This window comes from Colius striatus, chromosome 12 (assembly GCF_028858725.1).
Source record: "Colius striatus isolate bColStr4 chromosome 12, bColStr4.1.hap1, whole genome shotgun sequence".
In the NCBI taxonomy this organism is placed as follows: Eukaryota; Metazoa; Chordata; class Aves; order Coliiformes; family Coliidae; genus Colius; species Colius striatus.
This window is the reverse complement of record NC_084770.1, coordinates 24,341,545-24,365,474: the sequence shown is the minus strand read 5'-3', so window position 1 is coordinate 24,365,474 and position 23,930 is coordinate 24,341,545. Positions and strand designations below refer to the sequence as shown.

Here is a 23,930-nt window from a genome sequence, read left to right as displayed (position 1 = left end):
GACTCATGCATATTCATGAGGGGGCGGGGCAGGCGGGGCGTGGCCTGCCTTCCCGCCGTGGCCGGCTGCCGGCGGCGCGGATTGGCTGCGGCGCGCCGGAAGGGCGGGGCCGGGCCGGGGCCATGGCGGCGGGGCGCGGGGCGCTGATCGCGCTGGAGGGGATGGATCGCGCCGGGAAGAGCACGCAGGGACGGCGGCTGGTGCAGGCGCTGCGGGCCGCGGGGCACCGCGCCGACCTCCTCCGCTTCCCGGGTACGGCGGGGCGCGCCGAGGGCGGGCGGGAGGCCGCGGTGTGGGGGGAGCGCGGGCCGCGGCGGCCTACGGCCCCTCCGGTCACCGCCCGCCACAGAGTGACTGCCCCGGCACGGAGTGACCTCCCTGCACAGAGCGACCCCCTGCACATACCCACACCCCGTCACAGAGAGACCCCTTGCACGGAGTGACCTCCCTGCACAGAGCGATCCCCCCTGCACAGAGAGACCCCCTGCACGGAATTACCTCCCTGCACAGAGCGACCCTGCTGCACATACCCACACCCCTGCACAGAGCAGTCCTCCCTGCAGAGCAGTCCCCCCTGCACGGAATTACCTCCCTGCACAGAGCGACCCCGCTGCACACACCCACACCCCTGCACAGAGCGACTCCCTGCACAGAGCGACCCTGCTGCACACACCCACACCCCTGCACGGAGCAATCCCCCCTGCACAGAGAGACCCCTTGCACGGAGTGACCTCCCTGTACAGAGTGACCGCCCTCTGACTCAGACAGGTGGAGAGGGCCCTGGGCTGACCCAGCTCCTCACAGCTGGGACAGGCAGATAGACACCCCACACCCCCAGCCCAGGCAGGCCAACCTCCTCCCTGAGCAGAGACACTCCCCTGATGGACATACTGACCCACCACAGACACAGTCATAGAATCATTTCACCCAGAAGAGACCATTTAAGATCGAGTCCAGCCTTTGTCCCAGCCCTATCAACCACTAGACCGTTTCCCTAAGTGCAACATCCAACCTCCACTGCCCCCCGACAGACTGACCTCCTCCAACCTGTGCCACACCTCACACCCCTGGCAGACAGCTGGACCCTCAGACTGACACAGGCCCCAGGACAGATGGACACCCACTTTGGGTGAGAGCACCTTGGGGCAGCTGTTTCTCCCTCTCCTTCCCCCAGAGAGAACCACGGAGATCGGGCAGCTGATCAGCTCGTACCTGCTGAAGGAGAAGAACCTGGAGGATCACACCATCCACCTGCTCTTCTCAGCCAACCGCTGGGAGCACGTGTGAGCAGCACCTTGGTTACCTTGCAGTTGCCTGGCCCTGAGCCCTCCTGGGGTTTCAGCTTGCAGTGGGTGCAGGAGGTGGGAGGGCAGGGTCTGAAGCAGTGTCACGAGGACTCTTATGGCTTTGGATTTCATCTCATATCAAACCCTGGAGGCTGCATCCAGGCCTAAGCAGCCACCCTTGCTCTTGGCCTGTGAGTCTCCATGTGGGGAGGAGGGAAATAGGTGTTGGCTGTTGCTTTTACTTGTAAATCCATTTTGCAGCCAGCTGGGAAAGCGTAAGGCAGATGAGTGAGCTGAAGTAAGATGTGGCATTGTCCTGAGCAAATGACACTCCTCTCTGACCAAGGCAGAGCGTATCACAAACCTGCTGTACCCCTTAGAGAGGGAAGAGGACAGTGCTGTTTGTGTCTGAATGTGGCTTATCTGTGATCTCACCTGAAAGCCTTGGAGCTGCCTGAAGCAGTGCCCAGCCCTGGGGCAGCCTGCACGTGGGTGTCTTGAAAGGATATTTGCTTCATGTCTGTTAGAGGGCAGAACACAAACAGCTGTTGATGAGCACCTTGACACTGCTGCCCATCCCTGTTAGTGATGGCTGTAAGCTCACAGAGCTTCACCAGTTGTCTTTGAGGTGAACCCCTTGCATTTGTATCACTACAAAGCAGTGGAACTTACTTCTTTTTTAATCCCCTGTGGTTTCCAGACCATTGATGAAAGAGAAGCTCAATCAAGGGGTCACGCTTGTGGTTGATAGATACGCCTTTTCTGGAGTGGCCTTCACAAGTGCCAAAGAGGTGAGTGAGACCCACAGCAGCCCCTGCCCCTCTCAGGGAAGCAGCTCCAGGGAGAGGCCTGACAGACACATCTGTGTGTGTGGCCCAGCCCTCTCCTCAGGAACCAAGGGTTGAAATTGAGGGAGGGAAGTTTCAGCTCAGGCACTGACACAGTCTGTTGGCCCAGCTTTGCCCCTTCCTCAGGAAGGGCAGAGAAACTAATTGGGTTACTTTTCCCAAGCCTGGACAGGCTGCCCCCTGCCCTGCACCCTCTCCTGAGCCCCACAGTCCCTCTCGAAGCATGGCAGGTCCCTCTGATGCTGTCACTGTGGACGAGCAGCAAGTGAACAAGGCTCAGTGGTCCCTCCACAGCATCATAGATCCATCTCTTCCAATCTGAGAGCTTGTGTCTGGGCTGAAACACCTGAGGTTGGAAAGGAGCCTCTGTGGGTTCAGAAATCCCCCCAGTACAGCTGTGTGGGGGTGGCATTTGGGAGCAGTTTGCTTTTGGACCATCACAGCTGTATGAAGGCTCGAAACACAACTTGGCATTCAGCTCTGATGGGCTCTGCAGAAGAGAGGTGGAAACCTTTAGCTGTGTCTGACTCAGATGAGTGGGAGAGGTGTGCAGCACCCGCCAACCCCCCTCACCTCACCAGGGCCAGATGCCCATGTGGGCAGAGGGGATCCCATCACCGTGGCAGTTTGTAGCCTGTGCTCCGTGTTTGGGGCTGCATCTCCTCTCCTTCCTGGCTGTGCCTTTCCCACCTCCCTCCCCAGCTACCTGCTGCTTTTCCTTCACGTTCCTTCAGCCCCATCGCAGTGTCTTTGTTTGGGACAGAACTTCAGCCTGGACTGGTGCAAACAGCCTGACATCGGCCTCCCAAAGCCAGACCTGATTCTGTTCCTCCAGTTAAGCCCAGAAGAAGCAGCAAAACGAGGGGACTTTGGAAATGAACGTTATGAGGACAGCTCCTTCCAAGAGAGAGTTCTGGAGTCCTTCTGCCATCTAATGAAGGACGGGACATTGAACTGGAAGGTGAGGAAACGACCCTAATGGGGTCACCACACACCCAGGTGGGTTCTCTCACGAGAGGTCCTGAACTGTGCCCATGGCATCCCTGTGTCCCCCCTTCCTGCTGCAGGCCAGAGGGACACGCTGGGGGCCAGCCCAGGGCACTGTGGGCTGTGGCAGAGGGCAGTTCCCTGTTCAAGGAGACCCTGTGGGGTCCTGCTGGGGTAGGGGGGGAGAAGACTTTGGTTTGGTTTGTTTTCCAAAAGAGCTTTCTGGAAATCATTCTCTTTCTCAAAAGCAAACTGCCAAAGCTGGGTGACAAAACACACTGAGCCCTGCCCTTCCCTGCCTCAGGACTGAGCAGGGGGCAGACAGAACAGCAAGGCCAGTCTTACTCAGTGACAGTGGCTGAGGGACATGGGTTTGTATTTTTTTGTCTTGGAAACAGACACTGGATGCTTCAAAGAACATAGAAGACTTGCACAGCGAAATCAAGTCCATTGCAGAGAAAACCATACAGGAGGTTCAGAACAAAGCTTTGGGAGAACTCTGGAAATAAAACCATGCAGGTTGTGCTTTTAGACCCAAGGACAAACTCACCTCTTGTCCCTTCCTAGCTGGGATGACTCCCTGCATCACCATCCAGTAAGCACGGATCCTGCTGGCTCCAGCATGGTCCTGATGGTCCCATCCTGCCTTCTGTATTTTATAAATGATCAGGGAACTAATCCCTGGTAGAATCCTGCCTGCCTGGAGCAGGAGCTCCAGTAGTACAGCTGGGCCCTGGGCAACAGCCTCCCCTGTGTCAGGGAACTGCCACGGTTCTGCTCCTTCTGCCTCTAGTAAATGTGTCCCCTGTGCTGGAACCAGCTGGTAGAGGACTCACTAATAAAATATTGTTTAAAACATTTTACACAGGGCATTTTTTTTTCAGTGTGATCCTTTATCCTGTGGAAGCATTTAAGGGAGGCGAAGGTGCTGTGTTTCAGGCACCGACTCCAGGGAGAAGGGTTTGCTCGAGCTGGGGAATGGAGATGAATTCCAGCCCCTTCTCCAGCTGTTCCCTGAGCAGCTCAGACTCTGAAATAGATGTATTGGCTCAGGAAGGCCAGTTTGAAGGGCTGGTGGCATTTATGAGCAGCAGCTGAGGGCCCTGGGGAGGCTGAGGGGAGACATGGTCACTCTCTGCAGCTCCCTGGGGTCTCTCCTCCAAGGACAAGAGGGAACTGGCTTAAGGTGCCCCAGGGCAGGGTTGGGTATTGGGATCAATTTCTTCACCAAGAGTGGAGTCCCCATCCCTGGAGGGGTTCCAGAGCCACGTAGCTGTGGGGTTGAGGGACATGGGTCAGTGGTGGCTGTGGTGTTTTCCAACTTCAGTGATTCTGCAGCAAGTCATTTTAGACTGGTTACTCCTGTGGCCAAGAACAGAGGAAGAGTCACCCAGGATTCCCCAGAGCCCATGCAACCTGGCCCAAGCTGCCAACACAGACCATCTATCAATGCACCTGCAATACACTGAAGCCTTTCCAAGGTGCACTGAGATACAGGGATGTTCTGGAGGGTAGCTGTCTCTGTGCCACATTGTTCCCTCACCCCCCAGCAGCATGGACTGGACTGGCTGAGACAAGAGGCCAAATCCTGCTCTAGCTCTGAGAGACAGATCCAGTGACCTGATCCACTGGCAGGGAGAGGAAGGTAAATGTTTATAAAGTAAAACTGCCAATCCAAGTGTCAGCAGAATGGAAGGAGCTACTGCTTCCACTGCAGCTGCACAGCACCTGGCAGCAGGAACCCTCCCTGTGAAGGAAGGCAGCACCTCCAGTGCTGAATCCAGCCCTTCCAGCAATGCTGGAAGATGATGTTACACAGAGAGGTCATTTAATCCATATTAACTTTAGGCTCCTGACTAAAAAGCTAGAGACACCTGTTAAGGACCTAAGAAAGCTCAGCTTAGCTCAGTTCCTGGGGCTGCATTAGCACACAAGTACAAGCTCATCTGGCTGAGCTGGCCTTAACCATAGAAGCACAACAGGAAGTAAGTAGTGACTCTTCTCATGTACAAACCAACAGGGAGATGTGTCCTGAGTGACCCTCAGCCAAAAAGACCTGCCAATGGCAACAGAACAGCCCTCAGCTGTCTGCTGCTGCTGCTGCACAGCAAAGCAGAAACACAGTTATGGAGGGGTTGTGCTCACCCTCTAACGTCTGGAAACAGCCACAGGAAGCTGCTGTGAAGGCTGTCAGTTACACAGCTGGTGCACAGCCTCACAGGCAAGGAGGCTCACTGTCCACCTGCCACTGCAAACACTTTGAAGCCTGTGGCTTGGGTTTTCCTTCTCTGCCTCAAAAGCACAGCAAAAAAACACACATCCCCTCCTGGAGGGGCTTTATGCTGCTTTGGAAGCAGAGAGATGCTGTGCTGCTTGGAGTTCAAGCAGCACAATGGCTATGGAAGTGGTTTTTCCTCTTGTGCCAGCTGTCTGCACGTGCTCACCTCTGACCTTGGCAGTCCCCAGCAGCCAGTGCTCTCCTTCTGGGGCAGGAACATCCCTTGGCAGTCCCAAGCAGCCAGTGCTCTCCCTCTGGGGCAGGAACATCCCTTGGCAGTCCCAAGCAGCCAGTGCTCTCCTTCTGGGGCAGGAACATCAACTTGGCAGTCCCAAGCAGCCAGTGCTCTCTTCTATCAGATGCACCAAAATGAAGATGGAGTCAGTGTGGCAAACAGTTCAAGTTCTGCTCCCCTCTGCCTTCATTGCCCCACTGCAGTCCTTCTGCCAGAGGTCCCAGCTGCCCTGCACTACTAGATCCCTCCTCCCCCCCTTCAACCCCTGTGCAGGAACATCAGGACAGGCAAAGATTTTAAACCTGTTTATTCAGATAGAAATCGAAAGCAGATGGATGGAGCACAGCCCCAGTTCCTCTGCTGCCTCTTCCCCTGACTACATGAGAGAAGAGGAGAAGCAGGCAAAAAGCAGCAAATAATAATTTAGTGACAGAAGCATCGTGGTTCCCAGTTCAAGCCTCTGCTGTTGGGTAGCACAGGGACAGTTAGAGCCTCAGGAGGTCAGTCGTGGGGCGAGGGGAAGGGGCCATTTCTAGCCAGCTGTCACCACCCTCAGGCACAAAACCCTAAATGTTCAAAACCAAGCCTTGTGAAGGTTTGCAGTCTGCAGACATTAAGGAAACTACTTCAGCAGCTTCTGCTGCAGTTGGCATTAAGACAACTCTCCTCACAGTTTACCTTTCACTGAATTCTGTGGAGAAGAGCCCCAGGCAGAGCCATCATCTTAAAAGAGCAACTTCAAGAGCAACTTTCAAGTACAACTGGACCTTCTCAAGGCATTCTGCCTTTCCTGCCCTCTTTGGGGTGGTTACTTGAACGGGGTTTCAGGGGGTTGGCTCCTAGAGTACCTTTGTGTGCTCTGCAGCGAGGGGGAGCGGGCAGGACACAGGAGAGAAGCTGATTCAGACAGGAAGCCTCCTCACCTTCAGGCACCTCTTCTGACTTGGAAAGGGAATGTCTAACAGGAGCAACACTTCTAACAGTTCCTCACTTGGAGGAACTGCTGAGCAACCCACAGAGTGCACCTTGAGGAGTGCCACAGCTCACGGTTTTGGTGCTGACGGGATTAACCCCTCAAGTTAACCCCAGGCTGGGCAAAGGCCCCAGCATGCACACACACCACTGGCACAGCTGGGGTGTCCTGTGGCCTCTTCCAGCTGGGGACAGGGCTATGGAGTCCAGTTCTCTGCTCGAAGCAGCTCTCCTGAAGACACCTGCTGCAGAGATGAATCCACTGTAGAAGCACAGCGCCTGGTCCCGACTGACGCGTTTTCTGTTGCCCTCCTGCTCTTCCTGCTGTCACTACACCAAGATGAAGACGCTCCTCCCCAGCAGCACGGCTCTGCTCCACCTTCCCCAGCCTCTTGCTTCCTCAGTCACCAGCCACCTCCAAGTTCCCTGAACTTCCTTCTGACGGGGTGTGAGCAGGAGAGGGCCCTGTGCCCGCGGGGAGGCGCCGCGTGCTGCAGAGCGTGAGCAGGGTGCCGCAGCGAAGCCCAGCCAGCTGCAGGGATGCTGTTTCTCTGCTGTTCATCTGCACTGGGAGCTGCAGTCTGAGGTGGCCACAGAGAAGAGAAGCTGCTGAAGGAATTAACTGTGCATCTCACCTGCTAAATGCCGGGTGGCGCTACTTAAGCTTCAGAGGGGAGTCCCCAGGTAAGGATTTAGTGCTCTAACGACCGCTGTGCCTCCCCCAGAAGGCCAACTGACCCGCTGGTGTAACAGATAGGCTTTGAACTCCTAAGCACCACTGCATCCACTTCCAGCAGCTGTTTTCTGCTGAGGAATTCTGACTCTGGCCAGAAAGGCTGTAACACCCACGTGGTTCCTCGTGCCTCTGCAGACTGCGCTGCGCTCAGGGGCTGCACAGGATGGACAGGAGGCGGGGATGGCAGCAAGCGCCTATGAAAACCGGTAGCCCCAGGCTCTCCAAGGAGCTTCCCTCCCCCCCCCTTCTCCCCACACAGAACACAAATTTGCAGAGTCAGTTTCCTATTGGTTTTCAAAGGGACAGGATTTCAAAGTCTTCGTCTTCTGAGTCAAAGAACCTTTCCAATCTGTCGGCGTCGGAGGAGTCTGCAAGAGAGAAGGGAAGCGCTACCTCCGTGGGACACACCGACTGCTCAGCGAGGCTCTGAAAGGCCATGCTGGGGAGAGGGAGCAGGGAAAGAAGCACTGACTGCTCAGTGAGGCTCTGAAAGGCCATGCTGGGGAGAGGGAGCAGGGAAAGAAGCACTGACTGCTCAGTGAGGCTCTGAAAGGCCATGCTGGGGAGAGGGAGGTGGGAAGGAAGCACTGGCTGCACAGCAAGGCTCTGAAAGGTCATGCTAAGGACAGAGAGATGGGAAGGATGCACTGACTGCTCAACGAGGTTGTGAAAGGCCATGCTGGGGAGAGGGAGGTGGGAAGGAAGCACTGGCTACCCAGCAAGGCTCTGAAAGGTCATGCTAAGGACAGAGAGATGGGAAGGATGCACTGACTGCTCAACGAGGTTGTGAAAGGCCATGCTGGGGAGAGGGAGGTGGGAAGGAAGCACTGGCTACCCAGCAAGACTCTGAAAGGTCATGCTAAGGACAGAGAGATGGGAAGGAAGCACTGACTGCTCAGCAAGGCTGTAAAAGGCCATGCTAAGGATAGAGAGAAGGAAGCAGAGGGTACAGGATACAAGTGACAGGACGCAATCCAATGCCTGGTGATGGCCTCAGTTTGTCCACTCATACCCTCTCTTCTTGGCAGCAGCTGTCAATGGCTTTTTATCTCCTGCAGTGTCTGTACATGTCATTCACAGGACTAACAGTGCCTGACAGCCAAGACATTGCCCAGCACTTCTTCCTTTTCACTGTCTGTGGGACACCAGATGGAAGCAGTGCCTTACACTGGATGCAGTTTGACCAGCTCTGGCCTTGACCATCTTCATTACCTAGAAACTCAGTTTTCAGCCTTTTCCATCAGATCCTTTTGATTCCTCCAAGCATCCCCTTACAAATCACAGGTTCACATTGCCATGACAGGCTTGGAACTTGTTTTTTCTTCCCCTCAATCACCATCACCATGCACAGACTCATCCTGTGATCTGCCAACCGCCAGCTGAAAGCCAAAGCAGCAGGTCAGTGGAGCCAAAAGCTGCAGCTCCAGCACCAGCTGCAGCAGGAGCACAGCAGGAGTCACACACCACACAACTCCACCCAGCTTCCACAGAAGCAAAGAGACTGGTTCCCCCGGAGCTCAGCCCCCGCCTGGCCTCACCTGGGGTGAGATTGAGGACGTCGGGGTTGGAGAAATGCGACGGCTGCCGTTCAACCAGCTCGAACATGGGCAGAGCTCCTCTCAGCAGGGACAGCTGTGGGGCAGAGCACAGCAGTCACAACACAACCCCTGCACCCACGCTGCTCGCCGTCTTTGAGGGCTAGTAACAATCCGCTGCTTCACTGCAGCTGAAGCATCACTTCTCAGACCTTTGACTCGCACCATCGGCTGAATCTCAGAGCTCTGCTCTCTCTGGCAGTTTAAACTCTTTCCACATGCTTTAAAACGGGACCATGCTGCTGAGGTGATGGGCAGCAGGTTGGAAACAAGGCCATACCCTGTTTTCCTTTCCCAGGGCGTAAACACAAACCTTTTTGATTTGATGGCACCAATCATTGAAATCCTCCTCTGTGTTGCAGAAAAAGCCCTTAAGAAAAAGAAAATAAAGTATCTTTTTGTACTGTCAGTCGATCATTTCAGTCTTAAAGGTGGCACCAAGCAATGCAACCAGCACTGAGAGCACAACACCCAGCTGCATTGCATTTAACCTGTGCCTTACACTGCCCTGTTCAACTGAACCCTCCCCAAAAGGGTGGTGTGACCAGACCATGTGCTGGGAGCACCAGGGCAATGGTCTGCTCTGCTGCAGAGGGAAAGCTGGGCAGACACCACCCCCATGGCAGCAAAGAGCAGGTATCTCAGGTTCAACAGAAACCAGGCCACACAATCATAACAAGGACTCAGGAATGGATTCAGATCTGCAGGAATCAAAGCTGAAACTAAACCTGAGAGAAGGATACTGCCCCTCAGGAGGAATGGCATCTACCACACAAGGAGGAACTTCCCTGCACCAAACCACTTCCTGCACAAGGAGCTTCCTCACCAGCCTCATCGAAATCCAGGGCAGCACTTGCCCAGAGCCACATGGCGTAGGGCACTCAACCCACCACCACTGCCATGGCTGGTTCCAAGGGCACAGGGGCAGCTGTGAGCAGAGGGAGCTGCCCTGGGGGCAGCAGGAACGCACCACAGCGATGGAGGGGTCGAGCTCGGCGATGCTCATCCTGCAGGGAGGGTGCTGGCAGTGGAAGCTCTCGTCGGGCAGACAGCCGCTGTCGCCGGGCTCCACCGCAGGCTGCGTGGTGTGGGGGTCCAGGTAAATGAGCTCCTCCCCTGGCAGACAGGAAAGAGACATCAGTGGGCAGAACCACAGCAGAAGCTGCCCTTCTGAGAGGTAAACGATGGGATAGAAAGAGGAGGAAGGGCAATGACACAGCTGTTGTAACCCCACAGTGGAACCCATGCTCTAGGGACGACCTGCTTTCAGCCACTCTGCTTTCCCAAATGCTTCCCATCCAGGCAAAGAGGCAGCTGCCAGCAGAAGCAGGGTGGCCACTCCACAGCGACAGCCCAGGACCAAGGCACAGGCACTGTTTGGATACTGCTCCTGCCTGTGCCTTCCAGGGTCCCGGTAAGCTCAAGTCAGCCCCAGGAATCCAAATCACAACCAGCTTGAAGTCTCAGGCAGAGAGAGAACATCAGAGGGAAGGAGGAGAGCAAAAGGACTACAGTTTGCAGGGTTTCAGGAAGGGCACAACTAAAGGACAGTTAAATCCAGGCAAGTCCCTCAAAGGAGGTCAGCTCTGAACGTAGGAAGGGGTCTATGCACCTCCTCACAGACAGGATTTCACGCTACACAGGGGAAGTCTGGGGCAACTGTTTAAAGCCACGTCACTCAGTTCCTTGCAAAGAGGCTCAGTCCACAGCAGCATCCCACAGCCCCAGCAGGAACCAGGACCCTGCAGCACACACCACAGACCAAGCAGGAGAGCTGTACCGCTCCAGAAGTGATTTTTTAGCTGGGGGAGATGCTTGGAAGGTCTCTGCAGTACTCTGGGCACTCACCTACATAGCCAATGAAGTAGTGAGCACTGTTTGGTTTCCCTCCGATCACTCCCAGGGACTGGGGCATCATGAAGCAGTGCTGGAAAAGCAATACAGAAAACACACAGCTGACAGACAGTGAGACAGCAGGTGGCAACAAAGGCAAACATCCAGAAATGCAGTGGGAAAGAAAGACAGGGACACTGAAAACCAGCAAGTCTAGCAGCAGAAACAGCCGTTTCTGGAGAGAAGCTCCATGAGAAAGGCTGAAGGCTGCGACACAGGGCTGCAAGGAACATACAAGTGGCTCGAAAACACTTTTAACTGCTGACAGGAACACATAGGTGGGCGAAACAGAAGCAGCAGCACTACTCCAAGACCCAGTCTGGGCAAGCCCTGGCTCTGCTGCAGTCACTGGCAGGATCCCCTGGAGCATTATGCTTGGGAGGGAATGAGTGCTCAGGAAACAGCTGAAGTTCCTTGTCTCCCTGCAGCATCCAGGCACCATCTACTGAGTTAAGGGCAAGTCACTTCACATGAGCTTGGAGCAATTACCCCTGCAGCTCGGAGAGCAAGACAATGGGAACCCTCTGCCTTGTGCAGGTACTCTGCAGACCCTCAGTCTTGCAGCCTCCTGATGCTCCTACCCACAGCTGCCTGCCTGCTGGCAGCCCCAGGCTGCAGTCCAGGCTTCATGGGCAGAGCCACAGGGAGCTGGCAGCACTACCCTCAGGAGGTTGCCACCAAGCACAGTGCTGCCATGCTGAACAAAAGCTTCAGCAGGCTGCTACCACGTAAGCAGAAAGAGGGACTGAGACTAAAGTTGTGAATGGAAGACTGTAAAAAAACAACCAAACCAAACCCACCAACCAAAAAAAGTCCCAACCTCACTGAATCCCCAGACATTCTCCTGCCTACAGCCTGAAAGAACCCACACCCTGACCTCGGACAAAGACTGCCTTAAACACACTTTCCTTTTGCAAATGGCACGACAGGGCCCTTCAGCACCAGCACACCAGGAACTCAGCTGCAGGCTGCCTACCTTTAGGGTTTCGATATAGGCTTCATTGATGTCTGTGAGCCCAAGGCGAAGAGGTATGAGCAGCACCAATGGTTTCCAGAGTGGGAGCCTGTCTGTGCCCCCAGCGCCCTCGGGGTGCCCGTTGTAGAGTGCAGCCGCTCCCCCGGCGGGACACGGCGAGCTGGAGTGGCACAGCCGCCCTGCCCAGGGAAAAACTCCTGTTAGGGGGGGAAAAACCTCACTGCTGTTCAAGGTGAGGGAGTCCCAGCCCAGGCTGCCCAGGGAGGGTGTGGAGGCTCCTTCTGGGGAAGTTCCCAAACCCGCCTGGACATGTTCCTGTGCCCCCTGAGTGAGGGGAACCTGCTTGAGTAGGGGCTGGAGCAGCTCTGCAGGGCCCTTCCAGCCCCCACCGTGCCATGGGATTCTGTGAAAGGAAACATGAGCAGAAACCATCAGCAAAAAACTCTGTTTCTAGACCTCAAGTAATTCCATTCAAGCTCTGACCAACAACTGCTGTTTGCTAAAAGCCTACAGCACTTAAAAAAAAGCCTGAAGAGCTGCAGGGCTGTTCCTCACAGGGCTCCTGGTAGGGCTCAGCTTTTCACCTGCACATTCACCACGATGATGCCAAAGCATGCTGTACTCACAGCCACCACAGGTGGGCCCCTACAAGATCCTTCGGGCAGCTGAGCAGCTAAACAACCACCTCTGGCAGCAAGGCTGAAGGGGTTGATAGGGAGGGCAGGCAAGAGTCCTGCATTCAGAAAGCAGGGGAGTAGAAAAAGAAAAATGCAGAGTGTTCACCTCCAGAAGAGTTCACTGGGGTGTGAAGACAGCTGAACTGCATAAGGAGAGTATTGACTTAACACAGGAACTAAGCAGTGCTGTAACCAGATGGAAATGTGCTGTCTGTAATTCCCCTGAAGTTCACTAAAGCCTTCACAGATGCTATTGGGGATCATTCAGCAGCTACTTTAGAGACCCAAAAGCAGGATGATCACTAAACTCTGCAGTTTCAGCATTAGCTTTGCCTGCAAGATATGGGGCAGTAAAACTCCTCGGGGCACATGTGTGACGTAAGTGCTGTGTATCCTCATTCTACAGGCTTGGCAAACACAGGCTGTGATGCAACCAGGTTATACAGATTATGGTGCAGAAACACCTCCAAGCCTACCTGTCTCACTGGCCAACATTACTTGTTAGGTGTGTGAAGAAAAGAGTCAATCCCCAAAGAAACCCACAGCACTTTAATCACCAAGCCAAGGCAATCAGACAAAATGCCAGGGGCTCATTGAGTTTATTGCTGGCCTGAGCTGCACACCAGGACACTCTGGCAGGTGAGACACAAAGTAAACAAACACCTTCAGACATTTCAGCAGGGTGTTTCTCACTGCTAAGAGCTTCAAACCCAGCTGAACAAGGAGAATGTTACACCCAAGGTGAGAAGTAGGACTCTGATCTAAAGCCTCAGTCTGAGTGACAACATGCCCTGAAGAGTTGGCAGTTGCTCCCTATGCTGTCCCTCAAGGAGGCAGAAGGTGCCTGTGTACATCTCAGGCACATAGTAGGCACTGGGGGTCCTGAGAAAATGGAAAATCATCATTTGTAGTGATTTATCCTGTTAAACCAGCAAACCATGGTGGGGTTTTTTTGTTGCAGTAACCTGTCTGCCTGGATGACCTGAAGCCAGCTGCCAAGCCAGGGCTGTCACCGAAGGCATCGAAGACAGGGACATGTTTAAGCCAGGTTTAAGCAGTAGGGAGCTCGGCCCAGACTAAGTTCCCCTTGCTCCCTTGGCAGGCTTTGCAGGGCTACAGTGCCACAGCACAGCAGAACCTGCCTAAAGCTTCCCAACTGGAGCCAAACCATTTGCTGCACACATACTCCCAACAGATGTGACAGATCAACTGTCCTGCTGCAGCTGCCGCTGCCAAGTACTGGCTCTACTGACTCCCACACCTTTCTGACACAGAGAACACCCAATTAGGAGCCCCAACAGGCTGATTCTGAAGGGATGAAGATGGATACTTCTTTGCTACTCCTGTAGCAAAAGGCTTTTCCTATGACCCTTAGGCTGGCTGAGCAGGGTTAGTGACTGATGTATGAAACTGCATTAATTTCAGAGTGCTTCACTACCAACAGGTGTTGGGGGCACAAGGTATCTACCACACACCTAGAGGATCACTCATACAGTGGCTTTCAGGCCCTGCACAAGTGCACTGTGACCCACATTTGAGCACAATGAACAAACACCCCCTGCACACTACAAGCTGTACGGACATGGTAACTCAAAGCAGTGTCAGTGCTGAACCGTCAGGGTCACACAGCCCAGAGCCTGCAGCACACCTGAGCCTGGCAGCCAGCACACTTCAGTCCTACAAGTAATGTTTCCAGGCTAAAAATGAAAGATAAATCCAATTTCTGTTTGCATGCTGGCCCTTGTTTAAGCCAAGAGGATCAGCACATACCTTCAGAGGGCCGCGTGTGCCTAAGGTTAGGCAGGCCCTTCTCAATCAGATCTGACATTTCCTGGCCTCTCAACTGCCACTACCTGGCAAGAGGTGTGACTTTGCAAAGCAACTGCCTAGGGACAAACGGCCTGTTAATTGATCCTGGCTCCACAGCAGCCTCAGCGCCGCCTGCCACAGTCTGGCCTGTAACCCTGCACCAGCTCCAGTGCCCATGGCAGCTCAACCTGCTGTTTCTGAGCAGCAACCTGGCAGAAGCCCCTGCAGTGCACTGCCTCACCTGTCAGTGTAAAACCCGCTGGTGCCTCACCAGTCGGTCCAAAACCCACGAGGGGAGGACTGCTGCAGGCAGGACCACGGCAACTACAACGCTGCAGCCTGAGCATGCTAGGAACAAACACACTGCACTGCTGCTCAGCCTCCAGAGCCATCCTAGTGTCAGGATGCACTAAAACAAACCCCACCTCCACTCACAGCTCTCCTCCCCCAAAACAAAAGCCCACAACCAGTGCACACTCCTTAAAAGACAGCGAGAGATTCACTTCAGAGAGGGACTCATTTCTCCCCAGTCACCAATTTCACTGGTTGTCCTCTTCAGCAATCTGTTCTAGTTTTCTTACTGTGCCTAACAGCAGGGACATTCCTGCCCTATCACATGACAGATAACACAGCCATTTACTGCACACTACCCATGGCCAGTGTCAAGTTTGACTCCACTCTCCAAGCAGCTCCCATCTATTGTGTGAAGGGCAGCAGACCTTCTCTCCAGCTCCAGGAGCCACAGTGCCAAGCCAGAGGCTGTATCAGATGAAGCAAAAAGCCCTAGAATAGCAATTCTCAACTAGCTTTAGCAAGCTTGGCCACAGCTTTAAAACTGAACATTTCCTTCATGCATGTGTAGTGCCCCCCAGCCTGCTTCTGGCTTCTTGCTGCCAGAGGAAACGCCACACCGTGTGCCACTTACTGATTTCCTCCATCACCACGGTGTTGTCCATGGCTATGTGCACTGCCAGGGAACTCCAGGTATCAAAAGTGGCAAGTTTTCTGCAGGAAAATTTGAAAAGGGCAAGCAAGGATTAGTTACAGTTACAAGACAAAGATGGTGGTGTCAGGGAGGGGAGAAGCTGCAGGAGGGGAGTTTGCCTTTCCTCAATCATGCTGCAAAGTATGCTTTTAGATATGGATTGGATTTTATTGCCAGTAGTTATTGTGGCCAGAAGAATAAACAAGACTGTAAATGAGCCCACCCCTGGGAATTTGTCCCTCAGCAGTTCCTAAGGGCAAGAGCCCTGACATACTCTCCAACCCAAATCTGGTTACCAGAAAGTGAAACAGCTTAAAAACCAGATAATAATGGAAAATAAAGATCCCTTTTCCTTTCTGTACGTATCTCCTGATCACCCCATGCCAGGTCCTGCCCTAACTCAGCACACGGCCTGACCTCGGAAAGCTGTTTTTAGGCAACCCTAGCCTGTTCCTTGGAGCTACCTGCTCATCTCATCAGTGTGAGGGGAAAAGGGTGGCAGGAGGTGGAATGTTTCTCAAAACACACCATGTCCCGGTTACTAAAGGCAGCCCACACTCCAGCACCACTCTGATCACCACGGGACCCAGGCAGCAGATGCTTCCCTCTGCTCCTGCATTACTGATTCAGTGGCTGGCTGCTCTCTCATAACAATGAGCCAGGAGAGGCAAGTCAGAGGCAGCTACTCTGACAATTGCTCCTGCCCTGCTGCACAGTACTGCACTCAGTCCTAGGGGCAAGCACGTCACTTGTGGGATGTGGAGAGAGATTTTCTGGGGGTTGTGCTCAATTTGAAAGACGTTTTCTCTCACAACCTGCCAGCACCTGAGTGACAGAAGGGCTCCTTTCAAGGTCCTGCCCAAGCAGGCCTCCTGCTAACAGCACCAGAACAGAACAGCTGCAGTTCAGTCCATGGGCAGAAACCTTTTCTATCAGAAGACAGAAAGGAGAACCACAGCACTTACTTGAGCACTTGTGCGACCGTGTTTGGTCCGTACCACTGGCCTATGGACTTTCCCTCTCCAACTCCCATCTGGGCTGCATCACAAGAAGAAAACAAAACAGTTGAGCAAATAATTTCACCCACACTCTGTCCCTTCCTACAGTTTCTATTTAACAGGGGAGAAACCTCACTTGGAAATGGCTTTTTTGGAGTCAGCCCCTTTCACAGGGAGAGAGAAGCATATCCTGAAGGACTGTAAAGCCAATCTTTCCCCCAAAATGCAGTAACTGAGGTTTGAAAGGCAAAGCTGCCTCAGAGGACATTTTACTTGAGTGTTTCATTACCAGTCCACTCCTGTACTCTGAAGTTCTGTTTGCTGAAGCTATAGGTGCCCTGACACCCTATAGTAAATCTGGCACAGGCTGCTTCTCTCATCTGCCAGGGGAGTTTCTATCACAGGGAGATCCTTCCTCAGTCCATTTGCTACTTCTGAGGATTTTCTGGCTCATCAACCGAGTCGTATGACAAGCTCCTGGTGAGAAGAGCAGCCACATGCACTCCTCTCACCTTGGCTAGCCAGCAGATGGGAAGTGGTGCCGAGCAGAACCTAAAGCACCAGGCAAACCCCATGGCCTCAGTGGACTCAAGAAGACAAAAACCATCATGATCCCTGATAAAGAGTGGTAGTTTTACATCCCATCAGAAAACACACACTGCCTGACCTGCTCCTTGGGGGCTTTCTTGGCAAAGCAAGTAAACAAACAGGGAGCGGTGTTCTGCACTCACAGGAAACTCAGATTGAGCATCTTCATCAGCACCCAGGCTCTTACCTATCTGGTGAATGGAGTAGTAGCTGTCTTTTTTGTCAATGAAGGCATTAAGAACACTGAAGTAATTATCCATCTGCCTCTTTCCTTTTATCCACCTCCAGTCTAAGACAGAGAAGGGAATACATGAAACAAAAGAAAACATTTATTTGCAACTAGAGGCTGCAAGCAACAATTCTCTTCCCCCTGCACCAACCAACACCCCATTTTCATGTCACTGTCTTATCAGCAGACACCTGGAGTATTCCCAGTGCTAAAGGATGGATTATAAAAGAAAAGGAAGTGTTCCCACATATGGGATACAGGAATAACAGCCACGGAAAAGCAAATCAACAAAGAAGCCCACCAGAAACCCAAAGCTGTATCTCTGTCCCACAGATGGGAAACAGGATTACAGCTTCTCACTGACAGGCATGAGCTACGTGTCCTGGGAAAAAAAACAGCTGAGCTCACTACAAAAATCATCCCACACAAATCCAAAGGCCATCAGCAACTGTCAAAACCCCTGTTTTGGTATGGCTGTGTACAGACCAAGCACGGGCTGAGCTCAAGAACAGGAGACTACTCTCTACTATACTGTGCCCTTGTTATCTGCTGCCCTTACAGGGACTGTGCTTGCCAGGAGCACATGGCCCTGGAAGTCAGGATGGCTGTGCACTGGTTACCTCTTCCCAAATGTCTGCAGACCAAGGCCTGAGCAAAGATCATCTGGCCACACCGCAACATACAGCCCCAGCCAGTGTCAGACGTGGGACCGGTTCCTCCTGTAAATGAGCACAGACAATAAACATGATGTGACAAACTGAACAGTGCCAAGAGGGAAAAGAAATGAAAGCCCTGGGAGACTGCAGGGGCAGCAGGTTCAGCCAAGAAATCAGGCAGGGAATAAGGACTGCCTTAGGTCAACACACCCAAGGCTGAGAAACAAAATGTAGTTACCCAAGTAACTTCAAAAGAACAAACAAAAGTCTCCAACATTAACTGAACAGGGACAAGAACCTTCAAAAGGAAATCAACCAGAAAGAGAGCTGAATGTATCAGGAGCACAACAGCCCTTGAGCCCAGCTGCAGGCCCCCAGCCCAAGTCACAGACCCATTTCTACACAGAGTGCTTGTTACAGGCAACTTCTTGCAGTCCTCACTGTGAAAAGGCAGCTCATCGTGCAAATCAAATCAGGCCCAAGGAATTTCCACATCATAAGCAGCTATGACTGGCCAAGATTCCAAACTGAACATTAGTTAGGCCAAAAAAGCCTCACAAGCGAAAAAAAAACCCCAACCCAACCAATCCCAACCACCCCAGCAAGGAAAAAAACCCACATCCTACATAACCCTGGAGAAGCAGCTGGACATTAGCTCAGTGCTGGAAAGGCTGAGACAGAGGCCTCAAGGCTGGAAGTATTTCCTTGACAGAACTTCAAAAGGAAGCTGCTGCTGCTCCTCCACTGAAGCTCTGGCTGTGATTACAAGGTTCACAGATAACACGTGTAGCGTTCCCACAGCCAGGGAGCTGCCTCACAAGCACGTGGTCGGCTTGAGTTTCAGCAGAAGTTTCTTTGCTTCCTTCCTTCCACCCTGTGCACCTCCTCTGCACAAAAAGCATAGGCAGAAAAAGCACCCAAGAGAACTATTTAATCAGCTTCTGGATGCTCAGGAGCCACCTTCCATGGTTTTGCCAGCAGTCTGTACCAGAATTCAGTCTGTGGTACAGCAAGAATGCTTTACCCCATTAGCTGCCCTCTGAGGGGCTTGCACGTCTCAGGGGGCAAGCCCAGAGGGAAGTGGCCACCAGCAAAAGGGATGACTGGGAGAAAAAGACTGGAAAAGGAAATGAGATGCAAATCATACCTATACTGTAAGTAGGAAATGACTCAGAAAGCGGGATTGTTTCACTCCTGTCCTTTAATAATTGCCATAGGAAGGGGAGTTGTGTTGGTGAGCCACAGTTAAACACCAGTAACCCATCCACTGCAAACACGTAGAATCATAGAATGGTGGGGTTGGAAGGGACCTTCAGAGAGCATCCAGTCCAAACCCCCTGCAGAAGCAGGTCAACTGTGTTTAACTGTGGCTCACAAACCTGAGTTTAAAGGGATTAAACTGCACCACAGATGTCTCATAGCTTGTTAAAGGCAAAGAGTTTCCCAGAAGGGAAAGAACAAGAGAAGCCAGAAGGCCTGGGTGCCCAAACAGCCTCCTTTCCAAATCTGAGCCCTTTTCCCCATTACCCACTGGGGATGACACTGATGGGGCTCCTTCCACTCAGTGCACAAAACCAAATAGCAGCAGAGCCCATGCAGAACACCTTCAGGATCCAAGACAATCTCCTTGGAGTTCACTGGGGAGCATCCCTCACATTACCTCAGTTCCTGTAAGAGCCCCTTTGAGGCATTTAAGCCCTTCCCCCCACAACTAACCAAAAAGCCAACACATGGTCTAGAGCAGAGGCACAAAGGCAGTAATTTCTGCATCATACCTCTGGCTTTCATCACTTGAATCCACTTCAAGCCTCAGATCATAATTAAACATTATTTGCCATTAGACTTATGCAGGAGCTAATGAACATGAAGCACAAAACCCTTCCCAAGCTGCTCAGAGAAAGGTTGTTTCTAGGGTTAGGCGTCCAAACTCAATCCCTATGTCCTTAAAAATCCCTGTTACACCTCGTGCTCAAGGGGATGAGGAATCCTCACCACCAGATAAACAAAAAGTCTCTCCTGGCAATCGAATGAAACGCATTTCAGGCTCTTATTAACACAATGTTACACTTGTGGGGACTGTTTCATTAGATCCCAGATTATCAGCACTTCCAGGAGGTGCTTTGACTCGGCCACAGCACATACCAATAGCGGGGAAGTTCTTCCTGTAGGTGAACCAGAGGCGAGAGGTCACATCCAACAGGATCTCATCTTTCTCTGCAAATGTTCAGCATGGAAAGACACACATGTGAGGATAACACAGCTCAACCCACCTCCCACTGCCTTTCCCCAACCACAGCAGCGCTCTGCTCCTCACGCTCTGCATGCCCAGAGAGGCAAAACCTGCCCGAGGAACAGGACAGTCTCGCTGTGCAGAGAAACTGTGTTTCTTTCCCCTGAAATAGCTGCAATAGAACCAAAGACACTATGGCTACAGGTAAACTATAAAGCAGCAAACCATCTCCCTGCCTCCACCATCCTGGCCTCCTGACATGAGTGTCAAAAGCTACCACGTGGTAAATCTCTGCCCAAACCCATTCCAGAGTATGTAGAGATGGCCAGAGACAGACAGCAGCGTTGCATGCTTTGCCAGCAATCAGACACACTCTGCAGGCTGCTCATAAGGCTTGCAGTCACCTTGCTGCTCAGAAGGCAGGGTGCAGCACTAACAAAGTCCTCTGGAGGGTTAGAGCACGTTGCTTTGGGCAGTGAAGTACCTGTGAAAACACTGTATCTGCGGCCGAGGATCCAAACGGGTTCTTTGGTCTCAGGGAAGTCTTCATATTCGAACCTGAGAGTGTCGTAGGTGAGAGTAGCTAGAAAGAGAAACAGGAAATCACAAGCCTTTCACAGCTTTTCCTTGTGTTTGACAAACCATACCAAACTACAGAATCAGAGCTGCTGTGGCCCAGTAACTTACACTGCCAGGGCACTCAGCTCTAGCTGGCAAGAAATGGAACAGCTTCCCCTGCAACCACGAGCTCCGGGAGGCACAGAGAGCTGCCACAGCCCTGCCTCACCCTGGCAACCTCACGAGCCCAAAAGCAGAGGGATTTCCAGGTGAGGGCAGCTCCAGGTTTCCTGCCCAGTGCAGGAAACAGTCAAGAAGGTAAAATGCAACAGTCTGAAAACAAATACAACTGGAACTTCCCCATGCAGAAAATCTGCTTGAGAGGCTCCTTCCAGTGCTGCAAGAGCTGGGTCACATCAGCAAACCTCTCAGGCAGCACTCCAAGATTTCACCTGCAAGAAGCCCTCCATCCATTTTACATCCCGACCTCTGAGCACCCTGGGCAGGAGAGCAGCAGCCTCTGAAGAGTGTCTGAGCATACAAACACAACAGTTCGACTCCTCTCTGTGCACAGGGGATTTAGAGTTAAAAAGCCAAGAGCAGCAGCCCTGGGGAGCAAACCCTCAGCAGGGCAGCCTCCCTGTCCAGAGGCCTGGGCGGGCCGTGGCTGAGGAGAGAGAGAGGGTGGCTGGATCTCCATTCCATGGGCACACACCTTCCACGGGGGCTGCTGCAGTGTCCCTTCTCACCCACACCCTCCCTAGAGAAAGCCCTGACAGAAAGGGCAAAGCTCTGGACGTGCCACTGCAGAAACCCCCTCGATTAAACACCCTAGGGGGAGTTTTAGCTTGACTGGCTTCATTAAACACCAGTCAGAAGCCCGAACGTTTGAGTTCTTGTCTGCTTTTGTGTTTGTGGTCAGATGTGCCTGGTTGTAGGAGAAGCAGCCAGGGCACAAGAGCCTGCCTTGTGTGCAGCACAGGGAGCCAGGCCTCCAGGCACCCAGCACGTGCCCCCCCTGGCAGCCACCTTCCACACCAGCCCACTAAACACCAGCACATGCGGGTTCGTCTCGTCAGACCAGGAGGAAAGCGTCTGGACACTTAGAGTCAGGCTTCAGGGTGAAACCTTGCCTCCCTTTTACACTCTTCAGCTGTACAATGAAAAAGCCAAGCTGAAAAGGTTGTCTCAATCTGCAATGAGCTCCCAGACAGACAGAGAAGGACAGGCAGGCATCGGGATGCAGACCTGGACTGGGGATGGCAGGCTGCAAATACACCGAAGGCAAGACACCGTGCTTAAAACAGGTATCAGACCCTTGACTGCCACTGACTTGATCTGCTTTACCAAAGCTATTTGGTTTTCCATCCACTTTGGGAAACACAAACCACAGTGAAAACCCTATTTGAGAGCTGGCCAGCGACTGTCGCTGTGGTGTGCTCAGCGTAAGAGCCGATGAGCACTCCAGCAGTAGCCACCTGGGGTACGCTTTGCCCACAGAGCTTAGAGGTTTTGTCAAGAAATGGCTTATACAAAAAAAAAACAAAGCAGAGATTTGGAGCATGACACTGATAGAAAAGCAGGCTTTGCAATGCCTCCCTGCCCACATCACTTCTCGGGTTTCCCCCAGGCTCCAGAGGCCTCTCCCTCTGACACTGCTCCTCAGGCAGCACCTGCAACGGCTGAGAGACATCTCCCCTCCCCAGTCAACATCCACACAAGAGTCAGAAATGGCACGGGTGATCATCTCCCTCAGTTGACAGCAGTACATCACCCCAGGCAGAGGAGAGAGGAGGAACACCACTGGATGGAGAATATTTCCACAGAGAGTGGAGAAGAGAAGGCGTTTTGTTGTGCTAGCAAGCTCACTGCTGACAAACGCCCAGAAAACAGACATCCAAAGAACAGCCTGAGCCCTTATTTCTGGCCTTTACAGAAGAAAGATTAAATCCTTTCTTTCCCCTAAGCTCTTCCAAACAAGACAAATCCAGATTATCCAACCAACAAGAAGAAACTAGGAGGGAGACAAGCCAGGGAAGAGAGTCACTCCACTGGAGAGTGGCCCAGAGCAAACAGTTCAAAGTCTGCCCCTCAGGTTTCCAGCTGCCTGAGGACTAGAGCTGGAGGTGAAGGGGCTTGAGCACTCGTTCCTCTAAAGCCCAGAGGCTCTCCTCCTGTTGTCACAGCAGACAGACAGCCCCGATACCCACGGCAGTAAGGTTTTTCTTCCCTTCATCTGCCTTGGAACGCTCAGGGAAAGAAAAAGCATCTGCAGGCTCAGGTTGTGTAAGTTGAGTGGAACACGTTTTCCTCTGAGGCACGCGGGGTGGGATGCAACGATGTGCCAGGCCTCCCCCTAGGCAGAGAGACAGGACGCCATCAACCAGCCTACACCGACCACAGCAACGCCTGCTCCGAGGCCAAAAGCGAGCCCAGGCAGCAGCCGGGAGGGAGGGGAGCTGCCGACCCCCGCCGCACACACAGCCGGGCTCCTCGTTCCGGAACGGCGCTCAGCTTCGCCGAGGGTGGGTGAAAGCTGTTACTACGCCAAGGCTCGAAGGAAGCGCGTCCCAACCCAAGCGCCAACGCGCTGCTTTGTTTCCTCTCTCCCTGTATGGAAACAGCATCCCCGCGGCAGGCGGCTGCGAGGCGCGGCGCGGGCGGGACGCCGGTCCCGCTCCCTCGCCCCGGCCGCGGGCGGCGCAGGGCCGGTGGAACGCGGCGCAGGGCACGGGGCCGCCGGCGTCAGCTCCGCGCAGGGACCCGGACGCTCGCCGAGCACCCCCCTCCGGGCCCGGCCGCCCGGTAACGCGGGAGCGCTCGCAGCTGCCGGGGAGCCACGGCCAGGAAGGGCAGGACGGGCTCTGCTCCTGCGGGGCGGGCTGCGGCGGTGAACACAGCCGGTAACGGAGCCGCCGCCTTCCCCGCACCGCCGCTGAGGCTCCCGCAGGGCTGCCGGGACGGGGAGCGGCGGCTTCTCCTGAGGCGCCTCAGAGCACCGGGCGTAGGCCGCGCCGCGCCGGGCCGCCCTGGGAAGCCGCACGCCTCCAACGGCCGCCGGGCCGCGGGCTCGGCAGGGGGAAAGCGACCGCGCTGCCCCCACCACGGCACGGCACGGGGAGGGAAGGGAGGGAAGGGCCGCCCCGCCACCCACCTGCGTCCATGGCGGCGGCCCCGCCGAGGGCTGCGGCCGCTGCCGTCCCCGCCGACGCACACGCCCCGGCGCAGCGCTGCTGCCACGGCCGCCCAATGGCAGCGCCGCGGTCCCGCCGACGCGCAGCGACTGGCTGCCGGGGCGCTCGTCATGCCGCGGCGGCCGCTCGGGCCGGGGGCTGCCATCTTGCCGTACGGAGAGGCGGCGCGGGCAGGGGGCGGGCAGGGGCCGGCCGCGGGG

At 54.0% G+C, this 23,930-nt stretch overlaps 2 protein-coding genes across 7 annotated transcripts; one reads left to right on the top strand and one right to left on the bottom strand.

Annotated features, from left to right (window-relative positions):
* Positions 1 to 122: 122 nt before the first annotated feature.
* Positions 123 to 3,973, top strand: DTYMK (deoxythymidylate kinase). The gene is made up of 5 exons (XM_062005960.1): positions 123 to 252; positions 1,175 to 1,283; positions 1,987 to 2,077; positions 2,898 to 3,095; positions 3,520 to 3,973. The coding sequence occupies exons 1-5, from the start codon at positions 123 to 125 to the stop codon at positions 3,628 to 3,630; spliced, it is 639 nt and encodes a 212-aa protein (XP_061861944.1). The 3' UTR covers positions 3,631 to 3,973.
* On the bottom strand, positions 3,481 to 23,770 carry ATG4B (autophagy related 4B cysteine peptidase). Of its 6 annotated transcripts, none has more exons than XR_009819537.1 (15): positions 23,691 to 23,770; positions 20,463 to 20,561; positions 19,891 to 19,962; positions 17,713 to 17,811; positions 17,051 to 17,152; positions 16,243 to 16,315; positions 15,218 to 15,297; positions 11,807 to 11,985; positions 10,786 to 10,864; positions 9,908 to 10,053; positions 9,251 to 9,307; positions 8,881 to 8,974; positions 6,313 to 7,710; positions 5,566 to 5,751; positions 3,481 to 4,483 (listed from the first exon to the last, which is right to left on the bottom strand). XR_009819537.1 is itself a non-coding variant. In XM_062005958.1 (13 exons), exons 1-13 carry the CDS (start codon positions 23,698 to 23,700, stop codon positions 7,637 to 7,639), a joined length of 1,164 nt encoding a protein of 387 aa, XP_061861942.1. In that variant the 5' UTR covers positions 23,701 to 23,770; the 3' UTR covers positions 5,926 to 7,636. The 6 variants fall into 6 exon arrangements, 1 of the variants encoding a protein (XP_061861942.1); XR_009819539.1 differs by having other exon boundaries at positions 5,573 to 5,751; XR_009819538.1 differs by having other exon boundaries at positions 6,483 to 7,710.
* Positions 23,771 to 23,930: the final 160 nt, after the last annotated feature.